Source organism: Bemisia tabaci, chromosome 7 (assembly GCF_918797505.1).
Source record: "Bemisia tabaci chromosome 7, PGI_BMITA_v3".
Classification (NCBI taxonomy): Eukaryota; Metazoa; Arthropoda; class Insecta; order Hemiptera; family Aleyrodidae; genus Bemisia; species Bemisia tabaci.
In genome coordinates this window covers 41340702-41356677 of record NC_092799.1, presented here as the reverse complement: position 1 = coordinate 41356677, position 15976 = coordinate 41340702, and the positions used below count along the sequence as shown (strand labels likewise).

Here is a 15976-nt window from a genome sequence, read left to right as displayed (position 1 = left end):
CCCCCCCACGGAAAGCGAACGCTAGAGCTTGCCCTATCTTTGAACCCACCGCACGCCACTGTTTAGTCAAAACAAATTGTATCCTAATGATAAGCAGGGCCGAAGATCCCCGCACACTCCTTGTGGGAAAGTGCACCACAATTGTTTTATTGCATTCAATCCCTCTTAAGATGCTGATCAAAAGTCATCAGTGCGTCAACTTCCTACAATGTACCGTTTTCGCACAACATGCCCGGAAATTTTCAATTATTACTCAGGCGATAAAGAGTCAGAAAGATTCCTCATTTCAGCACTTTTTGCTCGACCATCCAAATCAGTTTTGTGAGCATACGATCAGGAAAGTCGGAGAAAAACGGTGAACGTCAAAGGGGCGAGAGCAGGAGGGAGACAGCCCCAGAACAGGCAGGAACGGACAAGAAGACTGACACGTACTCGTTTTTCCTTATTTACATCAGGCCTGTTCTCAAATGCCTCGTTCGTTTTGACTCTTTATAGCATAGTTGAATAATTGAAACTTTGCGGGCGTGTCATGCAAAAACGGTGCATCGTAGAAAGTTGGCGCAATGATGACTTTTAATCAGCATTTTGAAAGGAATTATATGCAATAACAAAATCTAAAATCGATCGAGGGGCATTTTCTCCTAAGGAGAGTGTGGGGTCCTGTCAGGCTGCCATGGGCCGCGGCCCATGTGCCCCCTCCCCTCTAAATCCAGCCCTGATGATGAGTTAAATATCTTGGAGAAAATACAGAAGATAGCAAGGGGAAAAATTGACGGTGTAAGTCTCCAACCATGTAGCTCATTTGCGGTGTTCGAAAATCTTCACCACAATTTTAATTTTTCCAAAGGAGAGCAAATCAGCGTCATTCCTTGAAATTTGCGCAATATTTTCTTGGCACAGAAGACTAATCACAGCAGTTTTGAAGCATTGTCGTTGAGTCTGGCTTGAGTAGTTTTCCATTTATTAAGTAAGTAATTAAAAAAAATTAAGTATGAAGGGAAAGAGCCTCCCAAAATTTGGCCCCTTTTTAGGTATTCGATTCGACCATCGGACCAAGGTTTAAATGGAAGCTTATATTAACAGAAAACTCAGGAAAAAATTTCAAGATGAGTATAGGGACCGTTTTCGAGTTACGGGGGGGCAAAGGGGTCACAATCCGGCCTAATTTTTTGCTGTTTTCTTGTAGAATTGATGTATTGGCGGGGTTCTTATCGTTGTTTACGCATGTGTAGCACATGGATTCCTACGTGCTTTTACACGTAGAATCGATTTTTAACGTTGCCGAATCGATATACTGATCAGTTAAATCGATTTTGAACGATTTATTAAGGAAAATCGATGATTTTTCAGGATCGAAATTGTTTATTTTCGATTCATGAATGAATAAATGCACCTGAAATGACTGAAGCACACGTAACCCTATGTATTTTGATACGTAGAATTGATTTTTAATGTTGACGAATCGATTTATCTATCGTTTGTATCGATTTTTTGCGATTTTTTACGGAAAATCGATGACTTTTCGGAATTAAAATCGGGTTTGCTCCATCCGAGATCGGAGATATGTACCCAACATATGATTGGAGCACATTGATTCTTACGTATTTTTATACGTAGAATCGATCTATAACCTCGATAAGTCGATATATCGATCAATTGTATTGAATTTTTGCGATTTTTTTGCGGAAAATCGATGGTTTATCGGGATTGAGATCGGTGTCTCTCCGTCCAAGATCGGAGAAATGTACCCTTCATGATTGGAGCACATAAATTCTTACGTAATTCTGCACGTAGAATCAATTTTAAACGTCGACGCGTCGATATATCGATCTGACATACACAACTCTTGCGATTTTTTACGGATATTCGATGGTTCTTTCGGATTGGCATTGGAAAAATCTAACAGACATGACTGGAGCACATCGATTCGTTTGTGATTATTCTCGCAAAATCAATTTTTGAAGTTTACGAGTCGATTTATTGACTGGTCATATTCCTGATCAAAAAATCGATTTTTCATAAAAATCACAAGTAGTCAATATGACCAGCCAATGTATCGACTCGTCGACTTCTTAAAAATTGATTTTGCGAGAATAATCACAAACGAATCGATGGGCTCCAGTCATATCTGGTAGATGTTTCCAATGCCAGTCCAAAAGAACCATCGAATATCCGTAAAAAATCGCAAGAGTTGTGGTATGTCAGATCGATATATCGACTCGTCGACGTTTAAAATTGATTCTACGTGTAGAAATACATAAGAATTCATGTGCTCCAATCATAAAGGGTACATTTCTCCGATCTTGGATGGAGAGACACCGATCTTAATACCGATAAACCATCGATTTTCCGCAAAAAAATCGCAAAAATTCAATACAATTGATCGATATATCGACTTATCGAGGTTATAGATCGATTCTACGTATAAAAATACGTAAGAGTCAATGTGTTCCAATCATATGTTGGGTACATATCTCCGATCTCGGATGGAGCAAACCCGATTTTAATTCCGAAAAGTCATCGATTTTCCGTAAAAAATCGCAAAAAATCGATACAAACGATAGATAAATCGATTCGTCAACATTAAAAATCAATTCTACGTATCAAAATACATAGGGTTACGTGTGCTTCAGTCATTTCAGGTGCATTTATTCATTCATGAATCGAAAATAAACAATTTCGATCCTGAAAAATCATCGATTTTCCTTAATAAATCGTTCAAAATCGATTTAACTGATCAGTATATCGATTCGGCAACGTTAAAAATCGATTCTACGTGTAAAAGTACGTAGGAATCCATGTGCTACACATGCGTAAACAACGATAAGAACCCCGCCAATACATCAATTCTACAAGAAAACAGCAAAAAATTAGGCCGGATTGTGACCCCTTTGCCCCCCCGTAACTCGAAAACGGTCCCTATACTCATCTTGAAATTTTTTCCTGAGTTTTCTGTTAATATAAGCTTCCATTTAAACCTTGGTCCGATGGTCGAATCGAATACCTAAAAAGGGGCCAAAATTGGCCTCTTTTTTGGGAGGCTCTTTGTAATTTTGTAAACCGAGGTATGTGGTTGCAGACTTACAACATCAAAATGTATGTTTCTATGTCAGAGCAAGTACTTAAGTTTTGGTCTGAAAAAAAGACTGATGCAAAGTTAACCCTGTCATGAAATAACAATTGGTAATGTCTGCGCCTTCCTGTACCCTCGGGTTGATTGGCTGATAGGATAGGCCAGTGTAAAGTCCCTGGTAAAAATTGGCGATAGGAGGCGTCGTTTGGCTGCGTTTCAAAATACCATAGGAATTCTTATAGCCGGCTAAAGAAGGCAATAGAAAATCGTATAGCTGGCTGTAGAAAGTGGAGTAAATCATATAGCCGGGCTATACGAAGCGATAAAAAAAGTATACAGTCGGGCTGTAGCTCCTATCGCCGGGCTTTACACTTTATCTCCATCGGCTATAAAAGGCTATAAGAAATTGTGTAGAAATTCGTGCGCTTTGGTAATCATTAAGTTTGATACGAAACCACCGTAATATTCACAAAACACATATTATATTTTCCTTCAATACATATTTTTTTTCATCAATTAAAATGATAATAATCCATCCAGGATGTGCAAACATTTTACAATCATGGGTTGAAAAACGCTGACTCCGCGAGATTGTATATTGGAGCCTAAAACAGAGCGGAGCGGCGCGGCGTGCTGCCAGAGTTAAGCGCGCACTAGCGCCTACAAACCTAACAGGGATACTTCACGCATTGCGCAATGCTTGAAGTATCCCTGTTAGGTTTGTAGGCGCCAATGCGCGTTTCACTCTGGCTGCCCGCCTGTCGCGCCGCAGCGTGTCACGGCCGGCGCTTGGAGCAACTATTTCACACCAGAGGTATTGCAAAGTATCATACGAAACTGAATGCGCTTTAATATATTAGGAATGACAGACATCCATCAAAAGTACAGAGCTTTCCTGGAAAATAAATCAAGATACTACGGCCCAAAAAGAGAGCAGTAGTCCAAAAACTCAATAAGTCCTAGCATCCGTTATTAGTAACATTTAGCATACACTTTATCACCTGGCTGTTGCTTAATCGCCATCGGCTATAAAAGGCTATAAGAAATTGTGCATCCGGCTTTAGAAGCTATTGAAAATCTTACAGCCGGCTTCAGGTCTATGGTATTTTGGAACACAGATTCTACTGCCAATTTTTACCAGGGGTATTACAGTATATGACAGCTAAATCTTAAGGCCAATGTACAGTATTACATTACATGACTTATTTTAAGGAGGCTGCCTTGCAACCACTCTCCATATTTTTAAGGTCCTTTATTTGTCTATAGATGGCTGTAGATTCCTAAAAAATTTGAACAAAGGAATAGAAGCCACAAAACTCCCCCCCCCCCTCCCCCCAAAAAAAGATCCTTTATAGAAATGAGTTGATTTCTATGTTGTTACAAAACCGCCGGAAAAATGGCTTATTTGCAACATATTAAGATTAGCAATGTGTATTTTCGCCCTTTCTCACCAAACCCCTGCAAAAATCTCGTATTTTTTGAATGATAAAGGAAATTTACATGAAAATGTTTAACTGGTCTAAGTGGACACCAAGCGCAACTCCAGAGTCCGGAGTGTACTAGCCGCGATCTTGATGCAAAAAGGTCTTATTTTTTATGTTTTTACAAAACAGCTAGAATTATTTGATATGATTTTGAAATGAACAGCTGTATTTTCTCTTTCTTTCACAAAACCCTAGGAAAAATCGCGTGTTTGCCGCGATTCTGAGGTTAAATACCCGTAATTTTTTATGGTTCTCCAAAATCGGCGGAAAAGTCGCGATGTTAATATAAATATTAAACAACGCGTACCTTCTCACAGTTTTACAATGGACCACTAGGCAAGGTACGAATTTAAGCACTCTGATACTACATGTTTTTTAACCAGAATTTCATGTAGAACACGATTCTTGCATCAAAAATTACTGAAATCAACTCCTAATACTAAAATATTAACGTTTTAATTTTACATTGGTAACAGGAAATTTGAATTGCCCGGTCACGAGAAACTCAATACTCTACGCGAGTCAAATTGCGCCTTACAACGGTTTCGGCAGGTTTGGTTTCTCAATCGAGCACTGTTCCTTTCCCAACCTTTCCGCTCCAAGTGTGAAAAATTTGCTATAGCTGAGCCGAAGCGTCATGACGAGGCTACTATATTTTCGTATCGCAGAGACAGCCACAGTAACGTTTGTGCGATTTGACGCACGCAGACCATTGAGTTTTCATGAGCGGGAGGTCTGAATTCACGCGTCAAGAAACATTAAATATCTTGGTAAAGAGTTAATTTCAGTAATTTTCGTTGCACGAATTGTCCTCTACGTGAAATTTTGGTTAAGAAACATGTTTCAGCATGCTTAATGTTGTACCTTGTCTAGTGGTCCATACCAATGGATCGATCGCGTATTTGCTGCAATACTAAGATGAATATCGTGTATAATTTCTCATGTTTTTTAGAAACTCGCTGGATAAATCACGTATATTGTTTAATGTTCTACGGAAATTTGCGTAAACATGTTTTATAAAGTAACACTGATGAATGCTATCTGCGGAGTAGTCATTCGGTATCACGAGAAAATGAAGGAATATCATATAGCTTTTCGATCGTCACAAATTACGGACGTTTACGAATATATATATAACTCTCGCATCGTTAAACGCGGAAATCAAGCCCGCAACAATTATTGCATTCCGGAGCTTTCACGGTGGTATTGAGGTGAAAAGCGCCTGATGTAGGTATAATTGTTTAAAAAACCGCCAAAAAAATCACGTACTAACCGCGACATTGAGATGAAGAACGCGTAATTTCTCAGTTTTACAAAACCGCCGGAAAGATGGCGTTTTTGCCGCAATACTCTGCCCTCCCATTTTTGACTTGTTCTACAGCCCCAAAGGCTACCTTGTAAAAATTGTAAAATAAATTTAGAAACACTTAGATGAAAAACATCTATAATTTCTCACGTTTTTACAAAACCGCCGGTTAGAAAGCACGTATTTTTTTAATGTTCACGACAAACGTTAAAATGTTTTATGAATCCACACCGGTCAAAGCGATCTATGCAGTAGTCACGCGGTAGGTATATGCAAAAATGAAGGAATATCTTAATTTCTCGATCGTCTCTAAATGCTGCCGTTTATGAATATAGTTATTTCTCTCGGACCGATAAATGCGGAAATCAAGCATACAACTATTCGAACTCCGGGGTAGGTTTGTGGTATCACGCGAAAGTGAAGGAAAATCTTAGCTTTCCGCTAGTCCCAAATTACTTACCGACGTATATGAATTCATTATGCTTGCATCGTTTAATGTAAACTACTACATTACAGAAGGTGTCTTTCTTGAGTTAATGGAAAAGGAAACCGTCACCCGTCTCTTTATAAAATTGAGTAATCGTGAGCTAGTAACAAACTATCGTCCTATCACTGTGGTTCCAACCTTAGCTAAAGTTCTAGAAAAAGTCTGTTGTAATCATAGTTGTACAGCTACTTTAAAACCAACCAGCTGTTTGACAACCACCTATTTGGCTTTCAGCCGCGATCCCTAGCGACCGCACTGCGTTAGGCGCAATGCGTGAAGTATTCCCGCACTCTTGTAGGCGCTAATATGCGGCGCGCGGCAACCGCACTGACTCATTGTGTTTGACGCAATGCTTGAAGTATTCCTTCCTTCTTGTAGGCGCTAATATGCGGCGCGCGACGACCGCACTGACGCACTGTGTTTGACGCAATGCTTGCAGGGTTCCTGCAGTCATGTAGGTGCTAATATGCGTTTTGCGCTAACAGGCGACCGCACTGTTTTTGGCGATATTAGAAACGACGATAGAGTAGAGTCAAATAAGTTTTGCTCTACCATGTCTCCCGACTTTTTAGCCCTTCAAAATGGAAAAATCTGACCCTTTTTTTTTTTGAATTTGTTCAAAATTTTACGCTTAATCAGATCCCAACATCGTTTTAGGCAGTTTTTGCCATTTAATACCAGAATTTTGGCCCTAAACAGCTGAAATGTCCTGTACCGTAGCCTGTCTGCGACTCAAGTGCGCAACTTTAACGCTTCATAACCATCATCTTGCATCTAAATACTTCCACTTCTGCTGTAAATTCACACTCAACTTGTACCTAACTTATTATTTTCAGTTATATTCATCCAAATAAGTGAAAATATTGACCGTCTTTGCGTCAAGCAGCCTTGTCTGCGGAATTCGCGTCCTGTACCGTAGCCCCCTTTTTTCAGCATCATTTCGTCCGTTAGAGTGCAGCACTTAAGAACTTTGTTTACTTTTTTTGCGTTATCGTGACTATCACACGCTGATGTCGAGCAGAGGAAAAAAAACCGCAATGAAACAGTAAATTTTGACCGTTTTTTATGAGTTTCTAGGTTTAACGACCATCTAGGATGTCCTTACCGTATACCTACCTTTTTAATGCATAAATCACTTCAAACTCTCGAATTTTGGTATTTTTTGATACGCTCTGATATCTTAACCTCAAATCCAGAATTTCAACCACATGCGTGAATATGCCCGAGCACCGTTGCCAATAATCACACGATTTGTCCGCACCGTAGCCGTCCGTACCGTAGCCCCTAGCCGTCCGGTATCGTAGCCCGTAGCTGACGTGCGATGCGGCCGGGTCTACGGTAAGTACGGACAAAATGCGAAAGTCATCCAAAAATCGGTACGCTGTTTGATAGATCATCCCACTTTACTTTATTTTATCTATCACCAAAATTTGGAATTTAAAAAAAAAAGAGAGACGTATTTTTTTTTTAGTACGACGCGACTTAGAAGAAGGAGGCTTTTTTTTCGATGATTGCATAAGGATCGCCATCTTTTTATTTTTTTCATTTTTTCTTTTAGAACTTTGAGTCCTCTTTTTCGTCTGAAGTTCATAGCAATTTATTCGTTTAATATTTATTCGTTAATATCTAACTTATTTTTTTCTTATTGTCCTTTAAATATTTATTTAAGGTGATTTGTGACCACATTTTCGATAAATTTACCTTTTTGTTTTCTTTCTTATTTTGTAAAAGTGCACCTAAAACGTTCTAACGTTGTCAAGCTTGTTTTAAGAACTCAGCTTCTAAGATTTGTCCCTAATTATTTAATGCGTTTACTTTAAAATAAAAGCAGTTCATTATTTTTGAAAAACTGATTTACTTACTCTTTTTACCTTTATTGCCTGTAATTATTTATAAAAGTGGCACTTATAAGCTATGCTATAACTTAGCAGTTTATTCCCCAATGAATTTCAGTTCTTTATAATTCGGCCCTTGCATACAGTAATATTTACGAATGCCTCTTCGTCCTTACCGTAGCCCGTTTGTCCGTACCGTAACGTTATTGTCCTGTACCGTAGACCAGTAAAAAATTGTACAATTTGTAGCTTTAAAAAGAGCAAACCTGTAGAAATTCTTTAAAAAAGTTGTCTACCACATCTTCTAAGTTAGTTCTAAAGAAATTAATTAAAATTAAGCGTTTAATTACATTTCCTGGCTTTTTTAGGAGAAAAATGATGGCGCAAAATTCTAGAAATCGGACTTTAGAGCAATTTGGGGGCTAAATTTTGAAAGTAAAAACTTTGAAGGATATTTTGTTTTATTCTTCTACAAGAATATAGCTCTATGAGTGCAAAAAAACTTAAAACGGTATTATTATCGCACGTATTGATAGGAAAACAAGCCTGTTTAGTTGGTCTACGGTACGGACAAAAAATTTAACTTCCAGTGATAAAAGAGGCCAAAAAAAAATTTCTGTTGAAAACGAAGATTGACCACTATTAAAATCGACTTTCCAAGAGTATGAGGACTTCAGAAAACATGCTGAAGTTTTAAAATAACTAAAGTCACTTTTTTAAAAAACGATGGCTCCAAGAGCAAAACTTATTTGATTCTACTCGATACAGCATTAGATTTGAAAAAAAATTGTAGAATTAAAGGAGAGAATTGAAGAATGGCTTGGTAAAATTGATATAACGATTCATGTAGGGCGCAGACAAAAATATTCGAAGAAAGAGTCTACCAAAAATTAAATGCAAACAAGGAGCAAAAGCTAATGCAAGTAAATTTTCATCCGTGAAAAGGAAACTTACATCGGCGGATAATTTTGACGTAAAGAAACAGCGTATTTTACCACTTACTTTACTTTTTTTACCAGTAAAGAATGGCCCCGAAGTGTTTGAAAAGGAATTAAGGGCAGATTTGCGAAAACGAGTGAATAAGTTGTCAATGTAAAACTACACTTCTTAAAAAATGGAAAATCTTGAGGAGGAAAAGGCTAAGAATAGGCACGAACACGAGTTGTATATAGCTTTGATCTCGTCGCTGACGCAGCAACGTACCATTCATAATGCATTGATAAGTTGTATCATGGTTTTTATTCTGATTTGCCGCATACTGAAACGGATAGTGTTTTTCCACCAAAATATGTATTTTTGACGACATTCATGCACATTCCTCTCTGAAATTTTCATATATTTTATCATATATTTTGGATTAAATTGCGTACGAAATTGTCTGAAAATTTTGGAAAATAATATTCACAAGTTTCCCAGTAAATTCGGCTTTTATTGGAAGAAACTTGGCACCGTGTGGAGGCTCATGCGGCGTTCTTCCTTAGTACGGCAGTACGAAGATTTATTTTATTTGCCCCTGAGCCTCCATTATTGACCTCTTGCATGGCGTATTTGAATCGTCAAATCATCGAAGTAATAGGGAATCTCTCAGTGGCCAGATGGAATAAAAATGAGAAACGCTTTTGGAATTGAACATTTGAATATACGTCGAAGAATCTATCAAAAGATTAAAAAAATATGATATTTACATCTGGAACTCAGGAGAGTTGTATCAATTTTCTCAAGAAAATTTCGGCAAAGTGAGAAAAATTTTAGATTTCTCATCAGGGTTGAAAAGATGTATTCAGTTGGCTGAACTTCTTTGGCTGGAATCAAGGTAAAGTTCAGATGAAGGCGAAAAAGAGGTGCATGAATCAATAATTTAACTCTGACTTTATTAACCTGCTTCCATGATAAATCGATTTTTTGAAAATGAAAGTAGGCAGCTGGAGCTTTGAGTATGTATTGTACTCGGTAAAAGAAACATGCATTTGTTGTAACAAAAATAAAAATTTATTTAATTCATTACACTGTATAAAATAACTCTACAGAAATAATTCTTCAGATATGTATAGATCTCTAATTTTTACACTGTACCTTTAAGATAATAAATAATGTAATCCAGATTGGACAGTTATGCGTATTTTGTGCTTAACTTAGTATTTATGACACATAAAGGCCTGCTTCAATGTATTGCCCAACGTAGACTTGTTTATATCAATGTATAGTACCAGATACAGCAATGGCATGTTTATTGATCTTTATGGATATTGGATGAGCATCTACAATGATCAAAATTAAAGTGATAGCTGAAATCCACAGGAAGGTATTTAGCTGAATATTCGTGAAAACCTTACAAAAGCTTGCGACAGAAAAAAATGATCTTTAATAGACAAAATGTTTGAAAATTCAAAAGAAGGGTTCAACATTTTTTTTAAGAGTAGGCCGAGGCATACAAATATTCTCTGATTCTCCTTGTACAAATATGCATCCCAAACGCACATTTTCTTTTTCCTTTTTTATGTTATTTGTTACCTATTTGTAATTATCATAATTACCTATTGTGGTTTGCCCTAGTTTCCAACGTTCATCTCGTTTTAAAAATAACCGAGCAGTGTCATTGCTTAGAGTCAGGTATCAGCAAATCTTTTTGATTAGAAGACGAAATGTATTAAGTAATTCAGTTTAGGAAAAACAACTTAAATTGAAATTTTTAGGTCTTAATAATGAATCAGCGATTTGGTGGTATCTAATCAGTATCAGCAATTTGTGGCACGATACCCCCTTAGTTTTTATTACTGAACTCTTGTCTTCTGCCAGCTCTAATTTGTCCCTCTCTTTTCTTTTGCTTGTCCAATAGAATCGCCCCCTGAGATGAGCCTCCATCAATTCTGCTATTTAGTGAAAAACTGGCCCAATTATCTGTCCGAAAGCTCGTCAGCATGTCGGTTTTGGAATCTTCTAGTCAACATTGTAAGTATGATCAATTTCTTGCTGTATTAGTCGAGTATCACCCGAAGTCGAAAATGCAAATAACTCGATTTTTCTATAATTTTTGATGACGTTTCTTTGACTCTTAATTACGGAAATGTCATGTAAAATATTCGTCTACTCTGCTCATCAGCTAAAGTTATAAAAAACAACATCATTGCCGGTGGTACTTGTATACCTGCTACCTGTATCTTTAATTGTAATCGTAGTGCACTCATCCGCGATAATCAAATACGTTTGTACTAACTTATTCAATAACTTTTACTGCATTTTTGAAACGCAGTCATGTAAGTTATTACACTCTTACATTTAAAAATACATTTCTGGATAAAAATGCAAAAGGTATAAAAAAAAGGCAGAAAAACAAGTGTTCCTAGTCACTTAGCTAATCACAGTAATCGATCACCGGTATTCGAAAATCTCGGTCATCGCAATCACAATCTCATCCCTAATCGCTGATGTTTTGCCAACTGGCATACAATCGATGGGCTTTAAGTGCACTTTCCCTGCTCAAAATCTCAAAAATGGCATCATTGGGGAGTAAAGAACCATCACTTTTCTCAAACAAATTTTGCTGGTAACGTATCAAAAATTTTTGAGAGAACAGACTTTCCAATGTCTGTAAGTACGGTATCCTTTATTGTTTAAGTCTCAAAGTAGAGATTACTGTTTAGCCGGTTTAGATGCAGAATGCAGAGTTACAATTAAACGATAAAAGTAGGCAGGATTCAAGTTGCATTCAGCCTTTTTTGACAATGGACCACTAGACAAGGTACGAATTTCAGCATTCTGATACAGGTCTCTTAACCAAAATTTCACGTAGAACACGATGCGCACAACAAAAACTACCGAAATCAACTCCTTACGAAGAAATTAAATGAGTCTTGATGCGTGAATTCAAACCACCCGCTCATGAAAACTCAATGCTATACGTGATTCACATCGCGCGCTAAACGTCATCATGACAGTCTCTGCGATATAAAAATCTGGCAACCTCAATCTTGACGCTTTGGCTCAGTTATAGCAAATTGCTTATAGTTTGAACAACACATGGTGGGAAATGAACGTTTGCTCGATTGAGAGGCTCACTGAAACCGTTGTGGTGCGCGATTTGACTTACGTAGAGCTTTGAGTTTCTTGTGAGCGGGCCTTTCAAATTCCTCATAACCAATGTGAAATAAAAACGTTAATATCTTCCTTAGGAGTTGATTTCCGTAATTTTCGTTGCGCAAATCGTGTTTCGCGTGAAATTCTGGTTCGGAAACATGTATTAGAATGCTTAAATTCGTACCTTGACTAGTGGTCCATTGCTGAACGTTCCATTTGGGACTTATCATGGAGTGTCTTTTTGGTATTTTGGTTGTTGAGTATTTTGATTCTCAATTCATAGATCTGTTAAAAATTTCGATTCAAAGGATGGACTCGGATTTTAGCTCTACTATCAGCTGTTTTTACTACCATTGTTGGGCGAGTTGTTCGCATGGTTCGTCTTGGATTGTCCCTGGTTCGTCAGATGGGTGTGATAATGCTTGGCCAAATGAGCTTTTTGTCTGAAAGACTTTCCACACAGTGTGCAGGAAAAAGGTTTTTCCCCAGTGTGCGTTCGAATATGTACATTTACAGAATACTTATCCTTAAATCCTTTATTACATATATTACAATAGTGCAGGGACCTTTCCTTGCGAAGACCAGACGAGGGGTTGGTCACATTCGAAGATTTGAGAGAGTTGGTGGGGCCGGTACTACTCTTGCTCGATGCGGGCTGTCGCTTGTACTTTCTAGACTTTTGCATACTGGCGCCCGGTGTATGATAACCGCTATTTATTACAGGAGATGTCGTAGAGGCTATTTCTAAATTAGGAACTTGGTTGTGCGGGAAAATCGGGCTCATAAGCGAGTTGGGCGGAATCATGCCTGGATGCCAACTGGAACTACTTGAGGTTGGGTCATTACTGCTACCATTATTGCTAAAATAGTATGGAGAGTTGAGACTCACAGATTCAGCTACTTCGTTCTCAATACTCTTCAGTTTTTCGTAGTCTTCGGGAAAAGCTACCGAACTGTCGAGGTGAGAAAGAAAAATATCGTCTACATTTGTACTCTCAGAACCGCTGTCTAGAATACCGATCCTACTGCACAACCGATCATCTTCAGGCGTTGGTTGGTTATTGTAAAGAAGTATTGCCCTATGTTCCGCAGTTGTCGGCGACATTGTTCCTATTTGACTTTCTTCTATTTTCATACCTCTGCTCTCATCGAGGCCGAACTGATTCAAACAGTTATTACTATTTCCGCTATTGCTGCTTACTTGTGGGTGTGCAAGTTTAGTAGAATATTCATTGGCTTTTTCTTTATCCGCAACCGCATTATATCGCAAGAGACTCTTGCCTTGCAGCGCGTTTCGCAGCAGCGAATTGTTGATCAGATCAGTAGAAATGTTCGACTCAAGATCAATCCATTCCGATTTCACAGCTAAGTTTTGGCTAGAACTCTTCTTCCGCTCTTCATTTTCATTTAGGTTCATTTCTAAAATGATTTTATTTACATTTGATGAATTCCTAGCGTAGAAATTATCCTCTTCTCCGATAATTTGGTGGTTATCGTTGAGACTTTTTGTACTTTTCAGTTTCTGTTCAAACGAGGGATCGTTTGGAGGGTTGGGTGTGCTCTTCTTATCCTTTAAATTGCTATCACTTGTAGGAACATTGATTTGTGAGGCATTGCTAGTATTAGGCATGATATTCAACAGAGATTCTATTACCAGCATGTCGCTGTTGGCAGTTTGATGTAACGTTTGGTTCTCACTTTTTTCATTTGGTTGAGCATTAATACTGTGAACTTCAGGCGCATCGCGGTACCATGATGGCACTGCCTTGTTGGTGTCCTCTGAGAGGAGGCTATTGGAAGTCGGATTGTTCAGCACTGTTAGTGTGTAGATGGACCCATCTGTATTGTTATCACAGTTGGCATCTTGGACGTCATTCATGGGACTGCTCCAGCTATTAATTTCATCCACTAACATCGTCGTGTCCCATTTCATCATTTCTTCTTTATTGCCCCAGTAGGACGAGTAGTTTACACCTGAGTCTGAACCCATCAGAAGGTGATTATTGTTCGTTTCTTTCTCATTGCTCCCTGCCCCTGAGTTCTTTCTCCCATTGTCCGTCTTTTGCTTAGACTCTTTGTTTTCATTCAAGCTCTCAAAATTGTCGTAGAACAAGCCGAAGTTTTTGAGTTGCTTATTACTGAAATCTGCTGAGACTAGGTTTTCCTCGTTTAGTCCGGGCGTCATTATGAAGTCTAAAAAATCCTGCTTGTTATAATCTTCCCCATGGAAATTTCCTGATACATCCATCATTCAACTCCGTGCTAAAATGTGAGTGATTCTCTATCTCTGGTCTTGCGTAATGAGTTACAGGTCTTTCTCCAGCCTTTACGTCTTATCACGTGAATGTGAACACTTTGTTTCGCAGTGCAGTTATAAATCTCAACAAGAAACAACCTTCAATGGACAATGGACAATGAATGTGCTCAAATAATGCCATTATCAGGAAAACGTCAGTAAACCATAAAATGAACAGCAGAGATTTTGAGAATAACTTTTTGAGATCATTGTGTCAACGTCTTGCCCGCTGTTAAATGTGTCTCATTTTTAAGATTTTCTTCATACTCCACAATTCTGCAACAGAAAAACAAACAAAAATTATAAGTATAAGCAATCCTAGATATTCTTTTTGTGTTTGATTTTAGTGCTTTCATTCATACAGGATGTGTAATTTTGTTTGTTCCAGTGATTACAGCACTGAAGATCCAAGAGAAAAATAGAAAAGTCTTCATCATAATTTCGAAAACTTAATTATTATTATTATTAATTTAATTTTTCTTGGTACTCTTTTCAAATTAGCTGCAAGTAAAGCCTTTACAAATCTTCTCATGAAACAATGTCGTCGAGACTGCAGCTAAACTCTATTTTATTTGATCTTTTAAGTTTCAATCATTGAATGACCTGATCCTGAAGTTGATTATTTTAACGCATATTTTAGTTTGCCATCTTCTCTCTGGCAAAAGATTTTCCTAGTTTCTATTACATTTTTTTTTAGTTCACACCTATGCTATAATACAATGTTTAATAACCCATAGGCTCATTTTACGTAAAGGCTTGTTCTCAGGTTTATTCAACAGGTGAAAATGAATGTACCTTTTGTAAAGACTTCTTGCTGTCAATAGTTTTATACTTGAGACAGATTATTGTTTATTTCTGTTAAATAAAGTTGTTTGTTAGTAGCCAAAAATTGTTGTCAGTCGAGAATTCCTTCAACAATAAGTGTCCAAAAAAATCAAACTCCAAAGTCTATCAACCTGTCCATAATGATCATTCTCGTCATGTTCGTGTTACGCCCCGTTGGTGAAATTGCCCAGTCCGTGACCTAGGCAGCCAGCTCGCGGACTGGTCTGGTCAGCGGAAATTGATAGACAAAGCTATAGAGAAAGAAGACATAAGGAGTATAGAGCGATCCTCTTGGTTAAAATGGGTGGTTCTCATAGACTAAAGGGGTAAATGATGGATGAACTATTGGGTCTCTCGTGGGTTGCCGTTGTTAGCCTATCACCTACGCCCATCGTCCATTGCAACCACCCGCTTCCACCAATAAGACCCCTCCCTCCATATCCTTTTTGTCTTCTGTGTCTTTCAATTTCAATAATCAGCTCGCGTGAGTCTGAAAACCACACCAACGGACCGATCTTCAATTTTAGCCACAAAACATACGTTAACCGACGAATGTCCTGCCCTGAACAATTTCTGACGAGGATTTCGCCAGATTT

The 15976-nt window shown here is 38.0% G+C and overlaps 1 protein-coding gene across 2 annotated transcripts in view; it reads right to left on the bottom strand.

Annotated features, from left to right (window-relative positions):
- Positions 1-8255: 8255 nt before the first annotated feature.
- The window catches only part of LOC109032973 (uncharacterized), a 321437-nt gene continuing 313716 nt past the window's right edge, over positions 8256-15976 (bottom strand). For both annotated transcript variants that reach the window (XM_072302532.1, XM_072302533.1), the window contains one exon: positions 8256-14831. In XM_072302532.1, the coding sequence (XP_072158633.1) occupies positions 12594-14510 (1917 nt within the window). In that variant the 5' untranslated portion in view covers positions 14511-14831 and the 3' untranslated portion in view covers positions 8256-12593. The remainder of the gene's footprint in view (positions 14832-15976) is intronic.